The sequence below is a fragment of the Staurois parvus genome, unplaced genomic scaffold (assembly GCF_062004578.1).
Source record: "Staurois parvus isolate SC_StPar_1 unplaced genomic scaffold, SC_StPar_1.0 ptg000261l, whole genome shotgun sequence".
NCBI lineage: Eukaryota > Metazoa > Chordata > Amphibia > Anura > Ranidae > Staurois > Staurois parvus.
The window spans coordinates 97,122-122,793 of record NW_028318057.1 but is presented as its reverse complement, the minus strand read 5'-3'; the positions used below and the strand labels follow the sequence as shown (position 1 = coordinate 122,793).

Here is a 25,672-nt window from a genome sequence, read left to right as displayed (position 1 = left end):
AGTGTGCACAGACTGCAGTACAGTTCTGAAATTCTGGCAAGATCAACTGCCATTTTTTCGGCATTAGCCATCACTTAGTAACAAAATGCTTTCATCTGAACATTTAATAGACAAAAAGGTGCAAATAAGTTAGACTGTACCTACACTTTTGGTGTATCACAATTTTCAATTTCAAGCACTAAATGTGTTTAATATATTTTCTGAAAATTGGCCTATTATGTTTTCTGTGAAAATAATTATTTTATTTATTGTTCCTTAGAGCCAAATATTTCCCCTTCTAAAGTCAAAGCTATGGCAATATCATCATCGGATATTGAGATGGAATGGAACTCTGTGTCACCTAATAATGGTGTTTTACTGGGCTATGAGGTAAGAGGAGACCGTAATGAGAAGTCAATTTTTTTTTTGTTTTTTTGACAGAAATGCACCCAAACATGTTGACCAATAATAGCCGCTATCTGACAGAAATCAAACTAGTCTGCAGCGCTGGTTACAGAGATTTTTAAACATAGTTACATAGTTAGTCTGGCTGAAAAAAGACAAAAATCTATCCAAACATGCCTAATTTAAAGCACAATAATTCTAATGCTCTTCCTGACACATTAAATCCAGATGTTTAAAGAAGCAATAAAGTATCTGTCTAATAAAATGCCAGTCGCAGAAGAGCTGTTCACATGACTTATTGCTTGGGCTTTATTCATGTAGTCTATGCTAAAGCAGAAACTTAGCATTTAGGCAAAGATGCTGATTGGCCAGCTGTACCTATAGATCAGTCCTATAAGCACCTTCTCCTAACCAATGCCTAGGCATATGATCACAAGACCAGCTGCTGTGTTAACCCAGAACAGTACTTCACCCAAAACGGGTATTTCAGGGCTAATTTCACATTTATGATTTGAAAAAAATCATATCTGAGATTCATTTTTAAACTTGCACAAAAACATATGTGATATTGTAATGTATTATAATTACCAGAATTGACAATTTCTTAATGAAATAAATGGTAAACAAATAGTGAATGATATTCAATCCTGAATCCATTCTAAATCATGTTATTGGTAACATTTTTTTGAGGTTGGCACTAATCTTAGGGTGCACTCAAACTGACACTTTAAACTGGTCCCAGGCACAGTTCACCACTTTGAGTCGGTTCATTTTTGTAGTGTAAGTGCTCCGAAACCACACCTGGGACTGGTTAAGCATGTTGTGCCTGGGACCACTTGGAAGAGGTGGTCTTGGGCGCACATCACTTGTAGTCCAATACAGTTTGCTTCAGGGCTGGTCTGCACCACTTGCAGTGCATAAAACACGAAATGCAGTGTGAAAGGGGGGGAATGCCATTAATTCCTAATGGCACCCCCACACATCTAACATACGTGGGTGCATTCAACGCTACCAAAATGCATGGTACCACAATTTAAAAAATTATGCCTGCTCTACTTTTTGTGTTTTCCTGCATATTTGGCAGCCGATTGAAATTAATAGGTTGTCAAAAACACCCCATGCCAAAACACGCAGGAACATGCAACAACCAATGCGCTCAGTTGCATCTTTTATGGCATGAACTGGCCCTTGGAGTGAGTGAAAATTCATGCTAGAGCACAGAACTTCCCATAGATGACTATACACAGAAGCAGGGATCACTGTGGTCTGAATGTCATAAGTACACCCAAGAACATATGTACGTGTGCTCAGGAAAACTTCCTTATTGTCCAGTGTGAGTGTAGACCAGTGGGGGAGTGGGAAGAGGAGAAAACCAAACTCAGTTGAGCTGAATGTGAGAGCACCCTTCATATCAATCTCTGTCTCCTCTCTGCTCTGTATCTGAAATCAGACTATGCTCTGTCTTCCAGTCTAAGCAATATCCAGGAGTAATTCAACTTTGTCCCTCCCTCATCTGTCATACAGCAGGGAAGGATGTCCTGAAAACAAAAGTAGGGGACAATCCTATCAATTGGTTCTTTTTCCCTCCTAACTCTCTAACCCATGATGCATTTCCCCTTTCCACCACTAAACAACGCCCAATATAAGGGACACCATAGTTCTGTATTCACTGTTTGACAAGTCATTCTCAGTGTGCATGCTCAGAAACGTGTTGTGATAAGCTTGGTGATGTCATCATGCCCTATGCCGTGTCCCACATACGTTCCAGCCCTCTTTCCTGATTCTCCTCCATACTCAGCCAGCTCCTGAAGTGAGACGAGTGGCAGACTGAATGGCAGAGGACATGTAAGGCATAAGAGATCTTCCCTGTCTCGCTAGCGACAGATTATCTAAGTGTCAGCTTTTCATTTTAAACATGTGAGTTGCTAAGTGATATTTTTTTGGAATTAAATTATCTACAGTTTGCACTTAGAGGTGCTTCTGTACTTCTTTTGTTTTTCATGCACTATCTGGAGATCGCTTCCACTCCAACTAGTGGCTTGCCCTAAAGCTGCAGACACCCCTTATGTTCTGGTGACCTTATCCCACCTTTGGATGGACTATTAACTACTTATATCCAAGGTTATACCTACATAGACTATTCCTAATTAATGAGTCAGACTATTTGTGCCAATACCTCTCTCTTTTTATATCCACTGCAATGACTGCTTACTACCAGTTTTTACAGATTGCCCTTATTAAATACTGCACATCTAACAAATAATGCTGCCGAAAACATATTTTAAATACCCAGTAATGTTACACAATTGATTTTCTTACCTTTGCAACACTTAAATATATTTTATAAATTTACCAAACTTGCATCAAGGGGCTGGACTAAATTGGTAGACTCCATCTTAACCAGTTCTGGCTATAAATAGTAGGCTACATCAATGCCCTATTTATTTATAGAGATAAACATAAATTATGCTGTTAGATTCTCTGATATATAGAAATGATTACTTTAATTCCTACAGAATGAAACCATCATTAAATCTTTGTCTGGAAATTGAACTATTACTCTACTGTATATTTATTTGACATGGCGGGACTTTAAAGGCACAACAAGATCTTATAGCTTCATTTTCTTTTAAAGTATATTATACACCAAAAAAAAACTCCTTTTAAAATGGATTTTCGAAATTCCCTGTCATTTAAAATCTTATTCACATAAGAATAGGTCATTTACTTGTCACTTATGACTTAAGTGCAGGGACGGACTGACCATTTGGAAACTCAGGCACTGCCCGAGGGCCCAGGGTCAGTAGGGGGCCTCATGAGATACCCCTGGTACCTTTTTCATAGGTTTTTTTGCGTTTGGGCAAGGACACAGGGGCCCCATGATCCCCTATTGCCCGGGGGCCCCATGAGTTGTCAGTCTGCCCCTGCTTAAGTGATAAGAGATCTTATCACTTAAGTACTAAGATAATATAGGCCTAACCAGGACTCTATTTCTATTGGGACTTGGAGGAACCAAAATAAATAACGGCGTTGTTAAAATCTTAGAGGTAATCCCTTCCCTTCTGGGTACTCTTCCATCCTGACTCCTCATGGACTGTCAGTTGCCGGGCTGCAAGATCAATAGAGGCTTTTCCTGTGTATTGCATGGTGCCTATGTGTAAGAATGATCACGTGGCGGCTGTCCAACTCGTGCTGCCGTGATCATTGTTCATATCACCCTGTGGGGAGAGTCCTATGTGTGGTCTGTATCTGGACACTGATATGGTCTCATCCACCCCCATTTATAAGCCCAAGCACTACATAAATCCTCACAGGAACAACCCTACCAAGTGGGCACGTTATTTATGGGTAATTGAGGAGGGTGATACTGGAGAAGGCTCTGACTGGTGAACTAGTACAAACCTAGGGGTTAGCAAAGCCCATGCACTACATAAATCCTCACAGGAACAACCCTACCAAGTGGGCACGTTATTTATGGGTAATTGAGGAGGGTGATACTGGAGAAGGCTCTGACTGGTGAACTAGTACAAACCTAGGGGTTAGCAAAGCCCATAACACCCTGGGCATTGACTCTTTATCACCCAAGGCTCCTCATGGCTGTCATTGCCAGGTCAGCAGGATGGAAGAGTACCTAGAAGAGGAGGGATTACCTCTAAGGTTTTAACAGTGCTGTTACTATTCATGGTTCCTCCAAGTCCCAATAGAATTAGAGGCCTGGTTAAGTCTATATTAACTTTTGTTCACCCACATCCTTTTCTTATGTTATGTTATATCCTTAGTGTTCATTTTAAGATTGTAATACCATTCAGGGAAGCTTCCCTTACAACAGATAACTGCATATCTCACATAAAAGATCTGTGGTTATCGGATCTGTGATGATGCGGCTTGATGTAATTTATGTGTACCTGTACCTATTTTTGACCCTTTTTATCTTTCTTTAAGAGACATGGTCATTCAAGTTTTTGTGTGTTGCATATTTTTTTCTTTTTTTTATCTATTTTTACTTCTTTGCATACTAATAAAATTTGATTTATACATGGAGTATACCTGACTTTAAGCCACATTTGTTGCCTGAAGTAACCACTGTATGCTTTCGGCATCTATACCGAAGTTTTTTTTGCCAATATTATTGGGTTACAGAGACGATACTGAACACAGTGAGATGGCATATCTAGAAGTGAGCACATGTTTTGCTTTTTCTTTTTTCAATAGTGGTACAAATGAGAGCCTTACAGACATATACAGTATAAAGGATATTTTTTTATTGAAACTCCTTCATCTCTGCACAGAATATAGTCAGATTGCTAACATTTTGTCTGATCCCACCCTAAAGAAGAACCTAAATTTAGGCCGCTTTCACTCGAAGGATCCAATCAGGTCCACTTGTCAGTTTTCAGGTGGACCTGATCAGACACCTAATCACCCCTATGGACCGGCAGGTGTAAACGGACTTTTGTTTGTTTATACCCTCCTACCTACTATCTGATTTGGTCCTCAAAAAAAAATGGAAGGGGATCTGTCCTCATCTGTGGCAGATCCCATTGAAGGGCAGACAGGTGTACACGGACAGTGGAGTCCATTTACTCCCAGCTGCCCATAGAGAAGAGCAGGCTTTGTCTGCATGCTCTGGATAAATTGAACGGACACAGACCTGTCATCTTAAGAAATGATAGAAAAATAGTGCAGCGCTCAAACCGGGATAAATTATATTATATCAGGTGACATATATATGATTGAAAGTGACTCACACAGCCGTACCTCTTATATACATAAATGGGCTGGTGATGACATATTCTCAAGCAACTAAATCATGCATTTAAGTGACTATATGCATATTGCAATAAATGGTGTCCATGTGCATAAATTTCCATGCAGGTGAAAACTGTAAGTGTCAATCCTCAAATAGGTGAAGTGCCCCCTCACCTTCCTGCCCAGGCCCCTAGGGACCAATGAGCCTTTTGATATATGGTGGGTCTTGGATAGATCCTTCAGATGATGGATCCCTCGAGAAGTAATGGTGGGACTCTCCTCCTCTAATCTCCTATACCAGAGCGTTGGTGGTATCGAAGGTGCCCTTCCCACAGGGTCATCAATAAGGAGAGAGAACTTATATAGTGTAAAACCGCTTTATTATAAGAGTGATAAAATCACAAAACTACTCACACATTCACATGTAAAAACGAGCCTTCACACCACTCAAAGGGTGTACTGTATTCAGGGACTGAGAGCACCAAGATGGCGCCCGCGCCGGATATGACGTCAGAACGTTCGTGTAAGCTCCTCCCACTGGCGTATCAATCTCAGTCCCTGAATACAGTACACCCTTTGAGTGGTGTGAAGGCTCGTTTTTACATGTGAATGTGTGAGTAGTTTTGTGATTTTATCACTCTTATAATAAAGCGGTTTTACACTATATAAGTTCTCTCTCCTTATTGATGACCCTGTGGGAAGGGCACCTTCGATACCACCAACGCTCTGGTATAGGAGATTAGAGGAGGAGAGTCCCACCATTACTTCTCGAGGGGTCCATCATCTGAAGGATCTATCCAAGACCCACCATATATCAAAAGGCTCATTGGTCCCTAGGGGCCTGGGCAGGAAGGTGAGGGGGCACTTCACCTATTTGAGGATTGACACTTACAGTTTTCACCTGCATGGAAATTTATGCACATGGACACCATTTATTGCAATATGCATATAGTCACTTAAATGCATGATTTAGTTGCTTGAGAATATGTCATCACCAGCCCATTTATGTATATAAGAGGTACGGCTGTGTGAGTCACTTTCAATCATATATATGTCACCTGATATAATATAATTTATCCCGGTTTGAGCGCTGCACTATTTTTCTATCATTTCTCTTGACTAATGTTGGTGTTGTGATTGTGACATCGTCAGTGCTGGCTGCTGAATAGTACCATTATACGTAGTGGCGCAGGAGACAATTCTATATTTCTTAGACCTGTCATCTTCCCACTCTGCTCTGATCAGCAGACAGGTCATCTAAACAGAGCCCACTCCATGTAAAACAGGCCTTATATTAAAATACTTGGAGACTACATAGCAACCAGCAACTGTTGAGGAAATAAACACATTGGACAGGAGTATGTAATGTATAGCACAGCTAACAAAGTGCAGCAGTCAGGACTAGGTAACATGAATCACAATGTTTACAATACAACAGTCAGGATTGTGAAATGTACAACATAATTCATAGAATTATCTACGGTCACAGTGCATAAAATACAGATGTATGTTACATACAGTATGTACCTGCCTGTAATACCCCAACAATGCCAGGCTATTTTTCAGTGTTCAGTGCTATTCTTCGTCAGATAGCTGAACTCACCAAGCATTTGAAATTCACAAATGTCTTTATCCTACGTAGAACACGGGGCAATACAACAAAATGCAGTAGAGTTGATATAGAAGTATTTTAGGTGGTCAAAAAGAGTATTGGCTTCCTTAGCCCCAGTGTGTGTCTACACACAAGGAAAAGGAAATGACCTCACAAGAACCGGAAGGGATACAGAAAATAACATGCAATGCAAAAAATGGTAACAGGGTGGCAGCATAGAATAACATAGACTAAATATAGATGCAACTGCATTTCCCATATACTGCGGCAGCAGCACAAGTGCTGTGATAATTTGGCAGTTACTCGATCATGCAAGACTGTACCCAAATTAAATGTAGATAATTTAGAGCTTTACTCTGATGGTCTTTAATAATCATTGACGTTTTTTTACTATACAATTGTGCTCAAATGTTTGCATACCCTTGGAGAATTGGTAATAGTATGTACCATTTTTAAAGACAGCATGAGTGAGCAGGAAAACCACATTTCTTTTATTTCTTATGGGATTCATATTCAACTGTAGGTCATAACAGAATGGCACAATCATAAAACAAAACATGGCATCTAGTAAATAAATGTAATGACATGACCCCTGTTCAAAAGTCTGCATACCCTTAATTTTTAATACCATGTATTGCCCCCTTTAGCATCAATGAAAGCATGCAGTATTTTGTAATAGTTGTCTGTGAGACCCTGAATTCTTGCAGGTGGTATAGATACACAGTCGTCTTAGCAAAATGCCTCCAGGTAATGCAAAGTCTTTAGTTGACTTGCATGAACCACAAGTTTGAAATCTGCTGGAAAGCCCAAGAGCATCCATTGCTCAGCTTTCATGCAAAAGAATGCAAATTGTTTGCCGGTAATTTTTTATTACATGTTACATTCATCTTGCTATCAATTTTCACAAGATTCTCTGTGCCTTTAGAGCTCTATTTTGGTCACTCCAGATTACAGTGTGCCAGAATGTGAGGCATGTCAAGTTGTTGTCAGGCATATTGTAACTGGGCTTTTTTGTGGCATTGGTGCAGTAAAGGCTTCTTATTGGCAACTCGACCATGCAGCTCATTTTTGTTCAGGTATCATCGTATTGTGCTCCTTAAAACAACCACACCATCTTTTGTCAAAGCATCCTGTACTTCTCCTGAGGTTACCTGTGGGTTTATCCTTGTATCCCGAGCAATTCTTCTGGCAGTTGTGGATGAGAGATCCCTGGATTTTCCACTTCTTAATAAGTCATTGAAGAGTACTGACTGGCATATTCAAGGCTTTGTGTATCTTTTTATATCCCTTTCCATCTTTTTAAAGTTCCATTACCTATCTTTTCTGCTCCCCAAGTGAGAGCTAACAAACTCATTGACTATTTATACACAGGCACTAATTGCAATTTACCTTTAATTGGCATTTTAACTCATGTGTCTGCGCCAAGGCCAAACATTCCAGGGTATGTAAACTTTTGATCAGGGTCATTTGAGTGATTTTTATTATAATTATGATTTAAAAAGAAGCCAAACAACTATGTGACAATAAATGGCTTCATATGATCACTATCCTTAAATAAAAGACAAAAGGAAAGTTTTTTGTCATGATGATATTTTCAATATCAATGCCAATATACACAGAAAAACAGACCAACATTTTGGAAAAAAAAACAACTTGTTTTTGTCACCTTCTGTTATAAAACATATAAAAAATGTCAGGACAGTACTAAAAAAATCTCTGTTTAGAAAACTAGACATCCAAAGCTGATACACAGAATATAACTGGATACAACATTTATAGGTAAAGTTGCTGGGTTTTTTTGCCTTTCTGTGGATCAATTGTGGGTATAGGATTATAACTTTTTTTTTTTTTCTATGGGAAAATCTGATTGCCACTCGGGGGATCAGGAAGGAATTTTTTCCCTGCAGGAGCAAATTGGATCATGCTTTGCTGTGTTTTTTTGCCTTCCTCTGGATCGACTGTGGGTATAGGATTATTCTTTTTTTTTCAATGGTTGAACTGGATGGACTTTTGTCTTTTTTCAGCCAGACTAACTATGTAACAGGTTGCCAGTTACTGTTGTAGTAATCTCCAAACTAGCTGGCCGCTGCAGGAGATTGAGGACTTTTTACAGTACAAAGGGAGCAGATGAGGTATAAGGCAAATAAACAAAGGGTTGCAAATGTATAGTGGAGGTTGGGGTGATGCAAGCTCTGAGTTGTCTGTACCATCATCTCCTCAGTGCACTGTCACTCCGAATTGCATGTCCTTGTTTCAGCATGGTCAGCGGTGTGGGGAGAGATTTCCAACCATGCACAGCTCAGCAATTCCTGTGCAGATTTCAGTGGGGACAAGTGCACAATACATCCCATTAGTGATTTAACATAGTTATTTAATTATTGATCATATTTCTTTAAAGAGGAAAGCAAGAACTAGAACATCGCGACACACAATATTATATGTAATGCAGTTCAGTAGTAATTGTGCTTCAAAAACATAAACAATTTTTTGTACTCCACCACTCTAATTCTTGCATATGTAACACACATTCCTCATGTGTAGGGAATATAAGCATTGAATTCCCCAGTGTTTGTTTAAAGGATGGATACCAGAATGTCCTTCTCTTTAGGGTTAAGCACAACACTTTATTCAAGCCCAATTAAGCTTTAGTTGAAATCAGCCTAATATATTTCAGCTGCATCAATACAAAAGGAAGTTCAAAGTCCTAGAGTTTGTTTTCTTTGGAAAACAGCAGAGAAGGACCGTTCCTCTTGGTGTAGAAACAGTGATCTCTCTGTAGAGTTCTGAAATGATAATGCTACCTGCTGATTGACCAGCCTAGACTCAAATGGGAGCATGTTTAGCTTCTGCTTAAACTTTTCTTCATCATATCTTCAGCTTGAATTGCCAAAGTTTGTAAGAAGATTTATGTAACTCGGAAATGGCTCAGTTTTGGATGATAAATGACAGCTCCACTGCCTCCTCTTCACAAGAGTACTCTAAAATGGAGAAAGAGACTTTAGCACTAAAACCGCCTCACTGTGTTACTTGAACTTAATTTTCAGGGACACTCCTGCACATAATTATTCTGCACTTGGGCAGCACTTATGCTGATAAACTAGTCAAAATTCACTCCATGAGTGGCCCTGTAACCACTGTCCCATCTGACATCCTTCAACTAAAAAGGCAGAACATTTTCAACAGAGTAGCAGCTGCATCCAATCAGATGCAGCCCATATTCTGGTATTCACTGGCCACTGGCAGCAGCTATCAGAATACAATTATTATTATATTATTATATAGAATTGATATAGAGACAAAAGTTTGCGCAGCACTTTACAACATGAAGGTAGACATTACTGTTACAATACGATTTGGTACAGGAGGAAAAAGAGGGCCCTTAGAGCTTACAAGAGCCACAGTAGTAGATTTATCCATCTGCACTGTATTAAAAAAAATGGAACTGTGTATAGCCACTTTACGTCTGACTCTTGGTAGCTAATGGTGAGGTCACCATAACAGTTTCTGGTAGAGGTACAATAGATTGTTGGAATACTGCACAAAAAGCACAGAAGCCTGTGTACTTTTGCTAGGAGTAAACTAGGAGTTAAAGGTAAAGCTATTTATCTAAAAGCTTTAAAATTAATAGAATTAGAATAATATTTTTTATGTACCTAATGGGTTATTTTGATAACTAAGAAATATTAAAATATGGGGACATAGCACATCTCAGCAACCCTCTTATACAATAAAAGCAATATTATTCATAATCTGATTATTAGTGTATAAGAGGGTTACTGAGATGTGTTTCCTCCCCATATTTTAATATTACCTAGTTATCAAAATACTCCATTAATGTATTGTGCCATCACTTACATGAGTCAAGTGTAAAGTATGTTGCTTTGTTCTCTTGGTACATATATGTATTATGAACATATATTCCCACAGATTCGTTACTGGAAGGCTGGAGATAAAGAGGCAGCTGCGGATAGGGTTAGATCACCCAGTCTTGATACTTCTGCCAAAATGAGCGGATTGAAGCCAAACACTTTGTACCACATGACTGTTCGCGCTTATAACAGAGCTGGGACTGGACCACCTAGCCCAATTGCTAATGTCACTACCAGCAAAGCACGTAAGTGTATCATGATGGGAAGAGATGGTAATCAGAACAGCTGGAAGAGTCACTCATATTTAAGGAGACTTGTTCTGTAATGTTAAAGATGTTTCATGACTAATCCAGGTGGCTTTCTAAGTTCAAATGAGTGGCAGTAACATACTCCAGCATTTATACCCACACTGGGAACCAACAGATAAATCACTTGAATCCCACCACATCCAATTCAAGTAATGCGTTCAAGAACATGGATTGAGAAGTGAAATTTTGTGAAGCCACTCTGTTCTTATGTACATAGTCTCACTTAGCTCATTATACCCCATTACGCACTCTGTTCTTATATACCCTGTGAAGTCTGGGATAGGTATTGATTGTTTGAGTTACATGCCTGAAGATGTGAATTGTTAAATCACCGAGGTAAGGATGTTACAATTGCATGTGGGTGACAGATGGCTTGGAAAACCCCTTGTTTAGGGATGATTGTCCCAGTCTGAGGTGGATTGCTACTTTCACACTTCTTGTAAACCAGCTGTCCTCTCTTTCTAAAATGTGCTCTTCACTGTCCTTCAACATTTCACATTGTCAGACATGGAAACCAGACAATTAGCACCTGTCCCAGAGCGTATGTTCTTGGACAATCAACATCAGCCTCAATGCGTTTTTTTATACCATGGTAATTCATTTACATTAGAGTGACTGAGTTACCCATGTGGCTATATGCTGGGGTATGTTACAGCACTCATTTTAACCAGATCAGTTCTCACATATGTACTGTATACCCCTTAAGGAATGTTTACATTTTCAGCTATGGGCCTTTTGACTTGGCAATAATTTTGTCATTACTTAAGGTTAGAAAATAATACTTACATACTGAATATTTGAACATTATCTTGAAAAAGTGATTTTATTTTTTAAGCTTGGAACAGTTTTAGTTTTAAAACAAGTGCACTTTTTATTTAATAATGTCTCCTGTTTATAATGACAGTAACATTTCTGTTTCTATTACACAGAATTTTTATTATTATGTTTCTATTACAAAGTTATTCATAAATGAAAAAAAGTAATTTCTGCACTTTTTTTCAAATGAGTCACTAAAAAATGATGTACAAAAATTTTCAAAATAAAAGTTAATACAAATACCAATAAAAAATATTTAGGACTGATTAGGGTTAGCTAAGATTTATTAAAGGGTTAAATAGGAACATAGTCTATTTACTTTTTTTTAATGAAAGCAACCATTCTTTTTACTTGCAAAGGTTGCTGTACCTGATGTGACTTTGATCTAGTATGATGCTAGGCAGGGGCGGACTGACCATTTGGAAACTCGGGCACTGCCCGAGGGCCTAGGGTCAGTAGGGGGCCCCATGAGATGCCCCTGGTACCTTTTTCATAGGCTTTTTTGAGTTTGGGCAAGGACACAGGGGCCCCATGGTCCCCTATTGCCCAGGGGGCCCCATGAGTTGTCAGTCGGCCCCTGATGCTAGGTTCACAATATTGTGGGTGGTTGCAGGTGCAGGAATTGCAGCTGTTCCCGCACCCGCAACCACTGGTAGTCAAAATGCGCTGCTCTTGCAGACGTGAGGGGCTGCCATTCATTCTCAATGACACCCCCACGCATCTAAAGCCGCGGCACGTTTGCAAGTGCAGGAACCACTGGAAAATCGCATGGTGAAAAAGCACCATGAGATTTTCTGGCTACAGTTTAAAAATGATGCAGGAACCTTTTTCCTGCAAAAGAAACAGGCACGGCAGCCCATTAAAATAAAATGGCGGTCGTGCCCAATCAAACACAGCTCACAGAGTTGCAATAGTGTGAACCTAACCTTAATGTACCAGAGAAGTTACAATGAAGAAATTATAACATTGTGACATCGTAACTTGACATTACAGACACTGTTCTGTGAGTGTCAGTTTACACAGGAGCAATAAAATCTGCTATTTGATTTAAATAATACAAGGTAAAATGACATCCAGGAATTGCCTTTAAATGCAGTCAGATGGCTGTATGGGGGAGGGGATGGTTTTGGCATACTACACCCCCCCAAAGTATTAAGATTAAGTATTTGTTGGGAGTGTGCAGCACACTTATTTTCCATAACTGAATAATGTAACCTAAACTCAAAATGTGAAGATTTGCTATTTAATAGGAAATATCTAAAAATGGTAATTGTGCTTCAGCATTACAATAGCAGTGCACTTCCTGATATGTGGGTGTGCCAAGACACTCCTGTGATTACAGCCTTATAGCTGTATATCTGCTGTGTGAAATCTAAGCCTCTCCTGCATCTGCCTGCTAGTCTCACAAGATTTGGAGTAAGATTTACTGAGGTAAGTACTGTGCTGATCACTGTTCTCCTTTCTGGAGGCTCTGACATGAGAAAACAAAACCCTGCCCCCACCAAGATGGCTGCCTCTACACAGAGAAACAGCCCAGGTGGTAAGTCATAAATAGAGAAAGATCAGCTGCAGGGAGACCATATGGGTGGCAATACTGGTGATTAGTGCTTTACCCTCTGTCTACCTTTTTGGGCCTATCTTTTAGAGTTCAGTTGCTCTTTAGGTAAGAAGCCCCTTGGATAAGTCTTGGAATGGATTCAGCCAGGGGCGGACTGACCATTTGGAAACTGCTCGAGGGCCCGGGGTCAGTAGGGGGCCCCATGAGATGCCCCGGTACCTTTTTTCATAGGCTTTCTTGAGTTTGGGCAAGGACACAGGGGCCCCATGATCCCCTATTGCCCGGGGGCCCCATGAGTTGTCAGTCCGCCCTGGTTTCAGCATATCAGAACAAGTCCACTTTAGTCTTTAATGAGACTAACTCATTTAGTCACACCATGACCTGGACAAATTAAAACCTTCACATACATGTTGATCACAACAATATTGATTTTGCAAATGTATCTTAATGAAATACAGGTCAAGTATGGGATCCATTATTATGAGAACTACAGTATTCTGAAACATCATATATCACAGGAGTGTAAAAAAAACCCTTAGCTGTGACTTTAATATAAATGAATGCACATAACCATATGCGTATCTGACAGTTAAGCCATACATGAGTCAATTTGTAAAAGAATTTTCTTTTGAAAATCTTTTCTAAGAATTTTCATTTGAATTTCGCACCATTAGTGGGCCACAGCAACAGACTAGTTTCAAGCGACCATTGAATTTGAGTGATCAGGCATGTTAGAAAGTTTTAGAAAAACAAACAAATTTCTAATCAATGATCTGAGAATCATGAAAGAAATGTAACTGAAATAGAAATGAGCATGAGCTGTGACAGTGACGTGGAAAGAAAAGAAAATTCTTAGCCACAAAAATTATTTTCTGTAGTAACATGAGGTGAAGTTCAAGGCTTGATTGGCCAAATTTCAAAATCAATGGAAAGAAAAGAATATTCCTAGCCACAAATTATTTTCTGTAGTAACATGAGGTGAAGTTGAAGGCTGGGTTAGTCGAATTTCAAAATCAATGGAAAGAAAAGATTATTCCTAGCGAAGACATATTTTTTTCTGTAGCAACATGACTTGCAAAGAAAAGAGAATTCTTGGCCACGAAAATTATTTTCTGTAGCAACATGTGGTAAAGTTGAAGGCTTGGTTGGATGAATTTTAAAATCAATGATGGCGCCATTGGATTACAAAACACACGAAATTTCCAATTTTCTAAAGAAAATTAGTTGGAGATTCAATCCATTTATGGCAAGCATTAGTCAGTCATGACTAAAGCTGGAGAGTGCAAGATCAACTAAAACTGGAGAGTGCAAGATCAAGTGCACTTCTGCATAGAAACCAACCATCTTCCAGGTTTAGTGCCAAAGATTAACTGAACAAGCTGAGATTAGAAGCTGATTGGCTCCCGTGCACAGCTGTACCAGATTCTGAGTGAATCTTAACTTTAGTAAATCTTCTTCTGTATCTAATCTATACCATTTTTTGGGACAAATTTTTCTTTTGATGGTAAATAATAACCTCTTGGCTTTTTTAATAAAAGGGAAAAGGACCAAAAATTTTGAAAACAAAACACATTTTTCTTACTTTCTGTTAAAATAAAAATGCGAATACAATATGAAAATCCCTGAATTTTTGAAAATGAGGAAAAATGCTGGTATTTAGAGTTAAAGCATAGAGCTTGGCAATGGTGCACTAGATATATTATTGTACAGTTCATACACAGAGGAAGGAGAGCGAAAGGGTTATGATACATGTCACACACAGTGGGAGGTTTAAAGGGGTTTATATGCAGCGGTATAAGGTAGGTGAAAGGTTAATATGCAGGCTACATATTGAGACAGGCTTGGAGATCAAGTACTTACGGGTAAGTGAAAGGGTTACATTTTATATTTACAGTGTAAATGAAAGAATGGATCACCAGCAATTTCTGTGGATCCATTTATTCATTCCATTTCATACCCAACAATGATGTATCTCCTTCCTGTCTTGTAAGATGAAGGGGTGGCATCAACAATGTAAACAATAGCATGTGATCCCTGGGATTGGCTATCAGTGTGATCGCAAGGTACCAAGCAGCTTGGATCAGCTGTGTACAGACCTGTCTAATGACTGCTCAGTACACAGCGATTAGCAGGTGCGGAAGTTTTCTCCATACATATTTATAAACAACACTAGGGAAATAACAGTACACCAATCCACTGTTTTTAAACTTACTTTGGTAGAAAACCAGTTAAAGCATAAGCCTCCAAAAGACAAAATGACAAAGGAATGGATAATGTTTAGAATATGTTAACTAAATTTTGTTCTGCAGCTCCTAAGAGACCTCCACGTAATATTTCCTGGACACTTTCCCGCTCCAGCATTAACATCAAGTGGGATCCAGTGATAGCAATGAAGAATGAGTCCTCTGTAACAGGATACAAGGTAACAGATTGCTGCAAATACTGTACTTAAGACTCACGCTCATGTATGGATGGTACAGATCTTTGAACCCAGACACTTTATACAAATGATAAATATTCAGCTGATAGAACAGGTTAATGACATGTTCAACAACATCTATTCATGTCAATGCTTGGATTGCTGTAGTAGTACACCAGTGAGCACATTTGAAATGTTTGACCAGAGTACTACCTCTAAGGACTGCTAGGCTACAAAATATTACATTTTTGTTTTGTGGTTTAGATACACTTTAAAGTGAATCTCAATTTAACAGCCAAAACAGGCTGCAAGTAGATATGAGCACTCTGGAAATTTTCGTTTAGTTTTGGATGCATTCGTTCATTAAAGAATTTTGTTTCGTTATGTTCGTTATGTTGAACCAATTTGTTTTCGGGTCTTCAACATTCGTTTCGTATACTTGTTGGTGTGGGTTGACTTAAAAAATGTAGCATTTTTTTTCGGACGATCGCTATGTAGTTTGGGGGGATTTGATATTCATATATCAAAACTATTCAGAAGGATTCAATATGTTTGGAAACACTGGAATAAATAATGCAACATTTGACGGCCCTGAATTTTTCAAACCTAAGAATTGCATTAGACTATGGAACTGAACTGACTGACCGTGACAATTACAAATTCAATTTAAATCACACATGTACTTGCATCCGAATTATAAAACTAATTGAAAAACTGAATTAATTTCGCCATGGACCCAAACTACTATCGCATCATGTGACGTCATCCAAATGAAACAATTTTGTTATAACGTTTTTCAGATTCACTGGCATTCATTACTATGTCCAGTCAGAGATTCCTATACTTCTGAATCTCTGAAAATTGATAAATAACAAAACAAAATGCACGTCTAGCTGCAAGATGGGTATGAAGATCAGGTATTTAGTAATGCGTGCACATACAGTACCTGCAGTGGCTTTCGGTGTCTGCCCAGCCCCAATGCTGAGTTGTTCAGGAAAGCAATGACACTTCCGGTGTCTCCTATCCTAAAGCCCAATACACATAGGCAGAATATCGGGAGACATCAGCTGGTTCAACAGAAACTGGCCAATATTCGGCCCTTATGCTTCCGATCAGTGCTCTCAGCCAATGGCTGAGAGCGCTGACCAGTGTGTTCTGGGGGGGACACACTGTCAGAACACAATAGCACAGTGGGGAGATCACTGAACTGACACCACTTGTGTTAGTACAGCAATCTGCCAGTTTTTTTTTTTTGTTAAGCCCCTTGGGTTGAATGAAAAAAACTGATAGTGTGTATGGGGCATAACTGTCTGGAATTTGTTTGTTTTGTTATATTATTAGTTCACATTTCCTCAAAGTAGCCAATCTCAAATGCAATTCTACAGCACAGGTCTGCTTCTGATTAGCTGCTGTAAATATGGCAGTAGAGGGGGGGGGGACAAGCTTTTAGGTGGAACTCCGCTTTAAATACATTTGTGCAATCAAATATATTTTTCTGTGAGTTATGGCTTTATTAATTTTGCTTTTTGAAATAGTCTATAAAACATATTACAGTAAATATTTTTGCTAAATAAGCATCATTTCTTCAGCTTCTTTATAGGCTTGATTCACAATCAACTCCTACTCTGTATGCAACCAGCAAGACAAGAGCAGAGCTTCCACTTCCTGAAGGGGCCAGCCATGTGACGATACAACTCTGTGCTACTGGAAAAGGTGGAGATGGGGAGCCAGCAGAAGTACACATTCCCAAAGATTCAGGTATTTTGGAGGGTTTTTTTTAGAATATACAACTATTTATTAGAAACTACTTGCCTGTATTTCCAATACAGTAAACATTGTATGTCAGGGAATATTCCTTTAGATTAATGCATGAAAGCAGAATCTTGTAGCAGAATTTATAATGACGACAATAAAATATTTACATGAACATTCCAGCTGATTAGAGATTTATAAATAAACTATTTGTGTACATGCATACATACATAAATCAAAAGCTACAGAGACCATACACATTGTAATGCCATGTTTAGCCAGATTACAAATGTGGTTAGTTAAGAAAAATACTAAATACATACTGTAACCTTATTATGATCCAATAGCTATTCAGCTTTTGTGGTTTTTGTACTTTGGGCTGAAAAATGTGGAAAACTGTAAATATATATATATATATATATATATATATATACACAGTGAAGGAAATAAGTATTTGATCCCCTGCTGATTTTGAATGTTTGCCACTCACAACGAAATGATCAGTCTAAAAATCGAATGGTAGGTGTATTGTAACACTGAGAGACAGAATAGCAACAAATAATTCAAGAGAAATGCATGTCTAACAAATATGCACTGATTTGCATGTTCATGAGGGAAATAAGTATTTGATCCCCTATCATTGAGCAGGATTTCTGGCTACTAGGTTTCTTTCATACAGGTAGCAAGCTGAGATTATTATTATTATTATTATTATTATAATTATTATTATACAGTATTTATAAAGCACCAATGGTTCGCTCAGCGCTGTACATTACAAAGGGGGACAGAACATGTGACAGAACAATACCAATACAATACAAAACATGAAGGGATCGAGGGCCCTGCTCTTTCGAGCTTACAATCTAGGAGGGAGGGGATGGTGGCACAGGAGGAGATAGCTGTGGGGGATGGAGTCGTAGGAAGAGTGGAGGAGGTCGGCAAGTTAGCAGGGGCTGGGGTAGGCTTCCCTGAAGAGATGGGTTTTCAGGGTGCGCCTAAAGGAGAGGAGAGTAGGTGATAATCTGATGGGTTGGGGCAGGGAGTTCCAGAGGATGGGTGACACTCTGGAGAAGTCCTGGAGGCGGGCATGGGAGGAGGAGACCAGGGAACTAGAGAGAAGGAGGTCTTGTGAGGAGCGAACTGTGCATGCTGGGCGGTACTTGGATGTTAGGTCAGTGATGTAGTTCGGGGCAGTATGGTGGACAGCTTTGTACGTCAGTGTTAGGATTTTGAATTTGATCCGTTGCGCAATCAGAAGCCAGTGGAGGGATTGGCAGAGGGGGGTGGCGGAAATGGAGCGGTTGGAAAGGTGAATGAGTCTGGCAGCCGTATTCAGGATCGACTGAAGCGGGGATAGCCAGCGGCGAGGCAGGCCAGTGAGGAGGGAGTTGCAGTAGTCGAGTCGTGATATGATGAGGGAGTGGATGAGCTGTTTAGTGGTTTCTGGGGTTAGGGACGTGCGTATTTTGGCGATGTTGCGGAGGTGGAGTCTGCACGAGTTTGTTAAAGATTGGACTTGGGGCTGGAAGGATAGGTTGGAGTCCAGAATGACACCAAGTACTCTGGCTTGCGGGGCGGGTTTGATGGTGGCGTTGTTGGATGTGATGGAGAAGTCAATGGGGGGTTGTGTCCGGGCTGGGGGGAAGACAAGAAACTTGGTTTTGGAGAGGTTCAGGTTAAGGAGGTGTGTGATTCGGGCGGAGATCGAGGGGGTGAGGTGGGGGGTTGAGAGATAGATTTGTGTGTCGTCGGCATAGAGGTGGTAGTTGAAGCCGTGAGAGTGTATGAGTTGGCCAAGGGAGGAGGTGTAGATGGAGAAGAGAAGGGGCCCCAACAGAGAGGGGGAGTGAGGGGGAGGTGGTAGCATTATAGGTAACGCTGAAAGAGTGTTGTGACAGGTAGGATGAGAGCCAGGAGAGAGCAGAATCTCTGAGGCAGAGGGAGTGTAGTTTTTTTACGAGGAGGGGGTGGTCAACTGTGTTGAAGGCTGCAGAGAGGTCAAGGAGTTGGAGCACTGAATAGTGGCCATTAGCTTTGGTGGTTAGCAGGTCGTTGGAGAGTTTGAGTAAGGCAGTTTCGGTGGAGTGTAGGGGACGGAAGCTGGACTGTAGGGGATCGAGGAGGTTGTTGTCGTTGAGGTGAGAGCTTAGGCGGGTGTAGACTAGGTGCTCGAGGAGTTTAGATGTAAATGGGAGCAAGGAGATGGGTCTGAGGTTGTTTGGGTCATTGGGGTCAAGGGAGGGCTTTTTGAGTATGGGGGTGATGTGTGCATGTTTCAGAGGGGAGGGGAAAGTGCCAGAGGAGAGGGAGAGATTAAAGATGTGGGTGAGGGAGCGTAGGATGGAGGGAGAGGGAGGTCGTAGGAGTTGTGAGGGGATAGGGTCGAGGGGGCAGGTGGTGAGGCGGGCATCAGAGAGGATCTTGGAGACTTCCTCGATGGTAGTAAGGTCAAAGGTGCGGACAGTTGGGGGGGCTTCAGTATGAGGAATGTAGGGTGGGGTGGAAGTGGAGGTCAGAGCAGTGGTGGGGCCGTGGGAGAGGGGTGATGAGGGGGTAGCTGAGTGAGGGGGAACGGGGTTGGAGGGAGTTTGAGCAGCGACGAAGTCCCTGCGGGTTATGTCGAGGGAGAGGGGGGATAAGGGGGTAGCTGTGTGAGAGGGGACGGGTTGAGAGGGCATGTGAGTTGCGGCGATGTCCTTGCGAATTGTGTCAATCTTGTTTTTGAAGTTATTGGCAATCTCAAGGGCAGTGAGTGAGGTGCTGGGTGGAGGTAGGGGTGGCGAGAGTAGAGAGTTGAAGGTGGAGAAGAGTCGGCGAGGATTGGAGGAGAGGGCCTTGATGAGGGTCATTAAGTAGGCTTGTTTGGCTGCGTGGACGGAGGAGGTGTAGGTGTGGAAGGCAGATTTGTAGCGGGCGAAGGCTTGTTGGGATTTGGTTTTGCACCATAGTCGCTCCAGGGCATGACTGCGTTGTTTGAGGGTTTTGGTGTGATCAGGGCTGGAGCGGTCGGGGTCTGATGTTGCGTGTGGTTAAAGGCGCTAGTGAGTCAAGGGCTGTTGACAGCGCGTTGTTGTAGGCAGTCATAGCCAAGTCGGGGCAGGACAGGGGGAGGATGCTGTCATGGAGTTGATCAGCTGCAGAGTGGAGGGGGACAGGGTTAAGGTTGCGGAGGTTACGGCTGGTAGTAGTGTGACATTTGGAGGGGTAGGCGTTGTTGGACAAGGAGATAGATAAGGTAATCAGGTTGTGGTCAGAGAGAGGGAAGGGGGTGTTAGTGAGGTTGTAGGGAGCGCAGCGGTTGGAGAAGACGAGATCAAGGATATTACCGTCGGAGTGGGTGGATTAGAAGCAGTCTCTTAAAGGGAGTGCTGCTAATCTCATTGTGTTACCTGTATAAAAGACACCTGTCTACGGGAGCAATCAAACAATCAGATTGCAAACTCTCCACCATGGCAAAGACCAAAGAGCTGTCCAAGGATGTCAGGGACAAGATTGTAGACCTACACAAGGCTGGACTAGGCTACCAAACTATTGCCAAGCAGCTTGGTGAGAAGGTAACAACAGCTGGTGCAATCATTCGCAAATGGAAGAAACACAAAACAACTGTCAGTCTTCCTAGGTCTGGTGCACCATGCAAGATCTGATCTCGTGGAGTGTCAATGATCATGAGAACAGTGAGGAATCATCCCAGAACTACACGTGAGGATCTTGTCAATGATCTCCATGCAGCTGGGACCACAGTCACCAAGAAAACAATTGGTAACACACTACACCGACAAGGATTGAAATCCTGCAGTGCCCGCAAGGTCCCTCTGCTCAAGAAAGCACATGTCCAGGCCTGTCTGAAGTTTGCCACTGAACATCTGAATGATGCAGAGGAGGACTGGTTGAAAGTGTTGTGGTCAGATGAGACCAAAATCGAGCTCTTTGGCATCAACTCAACTCACCGTGTTTGGAGGAGGAGGAGGAATGCTGCCTATGACCCCAAGAACACCATCCCAACTGTCAAACATGGTGGTGGAAATATTCTGCTTTGGGGTGTTTTTCTGCTAAGGGGACAGGACAACTGCACTGCATCAAAGGAATGATGGACGGGGCAATTTACCGTCAAATCTTGGGTGAGAGCCTTCTTCCCTCAGCCAGGGCATTGAAAATGGGTCATGGGTGGGTGTTCCGGCATGACAATGACCCAAAACACACGGCCAAGGCACAAAGGAGTGGCTGAAGAAGAAGCACATTAAGGTCCTGGAGTTGCCTACCCAGTCTCCAGATCTTAATCCGATTGAAAATCTGTGGAGGGAGCTGAAAGTTCAAGTTGCCAAATGTCAGCCACCAAACCTTAATGACTTGGATCTGCCAAGAGGAGTGGGTCAAAATCCCTCCTGACATGTGTGCAAACCTGGTGGCCAACTCCAGAAATGTCTGACCTCTGTGATTGCCAACAAGGGATTTGCCACCAAGTACTAAGTCATGTTTTGTGAAGGGGATCAAATACTTATTTCCCTCATGAACATGCAAATCAGTGCAAAATTTGTTAGACATGCATTTCTTTTGAATTTTTTGTTGCTATTCTGTCTCTCGGTGTTGCAATACACCTACCATTTGATTTTTAGACTGATCATTTGTTTGTGAGTGGGCAAACATTCAAAAATCAGCAGGGGATCAAATACTTATTTCCTTCACTGTGTGTATATATATATATATATATATATATATATATATATACACACAGAGAGGGAGAGAGAGAAAATTTATTTTTTTAATACTAGAATTGCATCTACCTATTACAGCGATGAACACAGGCAAACTGTTACCTTCATGCTTAAGTGGTATCTGCAGGCTTATGTTATCAGTAAAGACTCTAAAGCAGGCCATAGGCAAGTAAAAAAGCGAACAAAACATCTTTTCAATCATCAGATAATTTTTGGTTTTTCACATTATTAGTGTGCCAGCTGCAATACATGATTTTGGTGCTGCAATTGAAAGTGCCTGAGCCAACATTGATTTTTTGTAGAAGAACAACAAATGATGGAAAAATCAGATGCTCAATTTTTGGTTTTCAATTGACAAAACGTTTGGTTTTCAACTCCTCTATGGTTGGCTTAACCTGCATATGATCACGATGCCATAGCTGGGATAGTGATCATCTGCCCACTCTGCTTGGTATCTGATTGTTAGTGGTCCCCACAGCCAGGTCTGTGAGCTAGCAGCCATGCAAAGCGTAAAGCTGTGTGCTGTCAAAGCTAGAATGTTTTTTACTTCAGAAGAGGGCTTCATCTTTAAGAAAGTTAATATAGAAATTGCTGATGGTTACAGGAGAACATAAAAAATCTAAATGAAGCATGGTGGGAGGTAAGTTTGAAATGGTAATTGCACTTACCTCTGTGTTGTTCTTTCCTAGATAAAGCTCTATTTAAAATGTGGTAGCATTAGCTCTATGCTTCTAGTCCATGTGCTTAGTGTTTCCTGTTTTACAACTGCAATTAGTCATTGCAAAAGGCAGTCACATAGACATCAATTGCAGAAAATCATAAATTAGCGGGGATGGAAAGTAGAGAGTAGAATAAGCTGGAAGCATTAGGTTAATAGTATCAATGGACTCTGCACAGTTCTGGAGAGCTCTATCTTGGACTTTAATACTTTCCGTTGCCCTGTTTTTAAATATATCATAGTGTTCTTATTTAGCAGGTTTATTCAAGGTAAAGCAGCAGTAATGTATAAAGTGTAGCAACTGGGGATAACCATATCAAAGCATAAAAAAGACCTCTGATTGTCTACTATAAATTATAAAATTTTACCTTACCAATAATGAACACACCTGAGTGCTTGTATCATTAGAGGGCTTATTCCCAAATATGTTCAAAGAAAGTGCCAAACAAACGTCTTAGGTTTGTATTATTACTGTTTTTCATTAATTTTGATCCCTGTTGAGGAGTAAGATATTTACACAATATGTAATTTATTCTTTATCCCAGTAACCATATTTACAAAGTTTGTACAATTCTGGCGGTGAATTTCTTATCCTAAATGTAGGCAAGCAGTATAACCAGCATTCCATGGTTTGGTACTTACCTAAACTAGTGTAGAAGATGCACTTGCCTTTCTATAAAACACTATATATATATATACTAGATATGTTCTCAGATAAATCAAAGCAAAAACAGAGTCAAAGCAAAAATGGACATCTTAAGAAAATTGAGCCATTGTAAAATGTAATTATTGTTTCTGTTCAAATCCCATCCTACAGTGGCCACAGTTACTAGTTAAAGCTAAATTAAACCCATCCATTTAATGGTTTCAGAAAAAAGCTGCAATCCCGACATGCGGGGAGTGCTAACTGTCACCTTTGCTTGTGTTCTCAACCAAACTGTCAAACCATGAAATGGCTGGTGTCATAACTGATCACATGTGCAACACCATGGCAGTTGCAGATCAAACAAAGGCTAAGATGGCAGCTTCCTTGAGTAGGAAGGGTTTAGTTCCTCATTAACTTGCAAATCTTATCTAATTTGGAATATACTGTGAATTATTTTCTGTTGTTGGTTTGGAGTTGAATCTGCATTGTTGCTTTGTTTACTCTCTTTAATATACTTTACTTGTTTTGTTTTTTTTCTCAGGCACCAGCATGATGGTAGAGAATTCTGCTTCTACATTTCTGAGACAGGCTCAGGTGATCAACTCTGCTGCTGTGTTGCTGCTTTTCATATGTTTTGCAGTCTGACACATCTCATTTGTAAGACCCTTGATGGAAATTCTGGATGTAAGCAAGAGCCTCTTCTCCTCCCTGAAGCTGAAACTCAAATATCCTTAACAGCCAGAGGCAGCAATTTTATGTAGATGAGGGTTAACAATGGGGAATGACGCTTCTGAGATTTGAGTGCCATCTAGAATAGCAAATCACAGCTCTAGTTGTTGGTGACTGCCAAACATGCATGTTTTTCAGATTTCAATGTGGAAGCCCAGCTTTCTGCTTACTCGCAGATATGAAGAGGCATAAAATCTCTTGTATCTATACTTTTTGAATTTGAAGAGTGCTGGAAAACATGATCTGTTGGAGGCCAGCAAGGACTAGAACTAAGAAACACCAACCTAGAAGGAAAGCAGCTATAGTACCAGAAATGTTTCATAACAATGAAAGTGCATTTATCTTAGAATGTTTTAGGAGATGGGTGGGGTGTGGGGTTGGGTTGGGGCTGAAAGGGGCCCAAGAGCTTTTTTGATGAAACACATTGGGAAGTCATGTCTTATTAAGCCATGTATACATGATTTATAAACTGCAAGCATTTTTCTTACATTTGTTTCTGCTTCATTTTTGTTCTCTTCAGTCTTGTTCTGTCTCAATTTATTATATATGAGTGAGTTTTTTTTTCAGGCCATTTATGTTGTGAAACATTTTACTACTATCATAGCAAAAAACAAAATAGGTTTTCTTCACAATTTAAAATCAACTATATATATTTATTTTTATATTTATATTATATAAGCTGTTGGAAGCTGTGTGGCTAAAACTCTCTATGCCCATGGGAGGAGAGCCATTAAAGTGCCTTGAGGGACAAACAATTAAGAATCAGGAACTAAGATTTTATACTATACAACATTTTATACAGTATGCTACTACACTCTAAGAAAATTAAAAAAAAAGAAATTAGAGACCATTGAAAGTGTCCAAACAAGCTGACAAACTAAGTAAACTGGTTGCAAAACTGAGCAATCTAGATTGAGCATAAAATGCGTAACAGAGGCAGCCTTTAGTGAAAAACCCAAATGATCAGTAGATCCATGACTATGGGAATTTAAAGTTATAGGCAAATCTAGGCTTTTCAAGCTTGGCCATTTATGTGGGCAGCAGTGTATACAAATTGTCTTTGTATACACAAAATATGGCCATCCACCTAAATTGGCAGGCTGGGCAAGGAGAACATTAATCAGAGAAGCAGCCAAGAGGCCCATGGTGACTCTGTCCACAGGACAACTATTAGTCTTGTTCTCCACAAATCTGGCCTTTATAGAAGAGTGACAAGAAGAAAGCCATAAGAAGTTCAATTTGCAGTTTGCGAGAAGCCATGTGGGAGACACAGCAAACATGTGGAAGAAAGTGCTCTGGCAAGATGAGACCAAAAGTGAACTTTTTGGCCTAAAAGCAAAATTGTATGTGTGGCTGAAACACTGCACATCACCTTGAACACACCATCCCCACCATGAAGC

General features: G+C 40.5%; 1 protein-coding gene across 1 annotated transcript in view; it reads left to right on the top strand.

The window, feature by feature from the left end:
* The window catches only part of CNTN2 (contactin 2), a 159,064-nt gene extending 134,305 nt beyond the window's left edge, over positions 1 to 24,759 (top strand). Inside the window, exons 19-23 of the mRNA XM_089681118.1 lie at positions 260 to 369; positions 10,673 to 10,859; positions 15,606 to 15,718; positions 17,305 to 17,473; positions 24,085 to 24,759. Coding sequence (XP_089537244.1) covers positions 260 to 369; positions 10,673 to 10,859; positions 15,606 to 15,718; positions 17,305 to 17,473; positions 24,085 to 24,188 — 683 coding nt within the window. The 3' untranslated portion in view covers positions 24,189 to 24,759. The remainder of the gene's footprint in view (positions 1 to 259; positions 370 to 10,672; positions 10,860 to 15,605; positions 15,719 to 17,304; positions 17,474 to 24,084) is intronic.
* Positions 24,760 to 25,672: the final 913 nt, after the last annotated feature.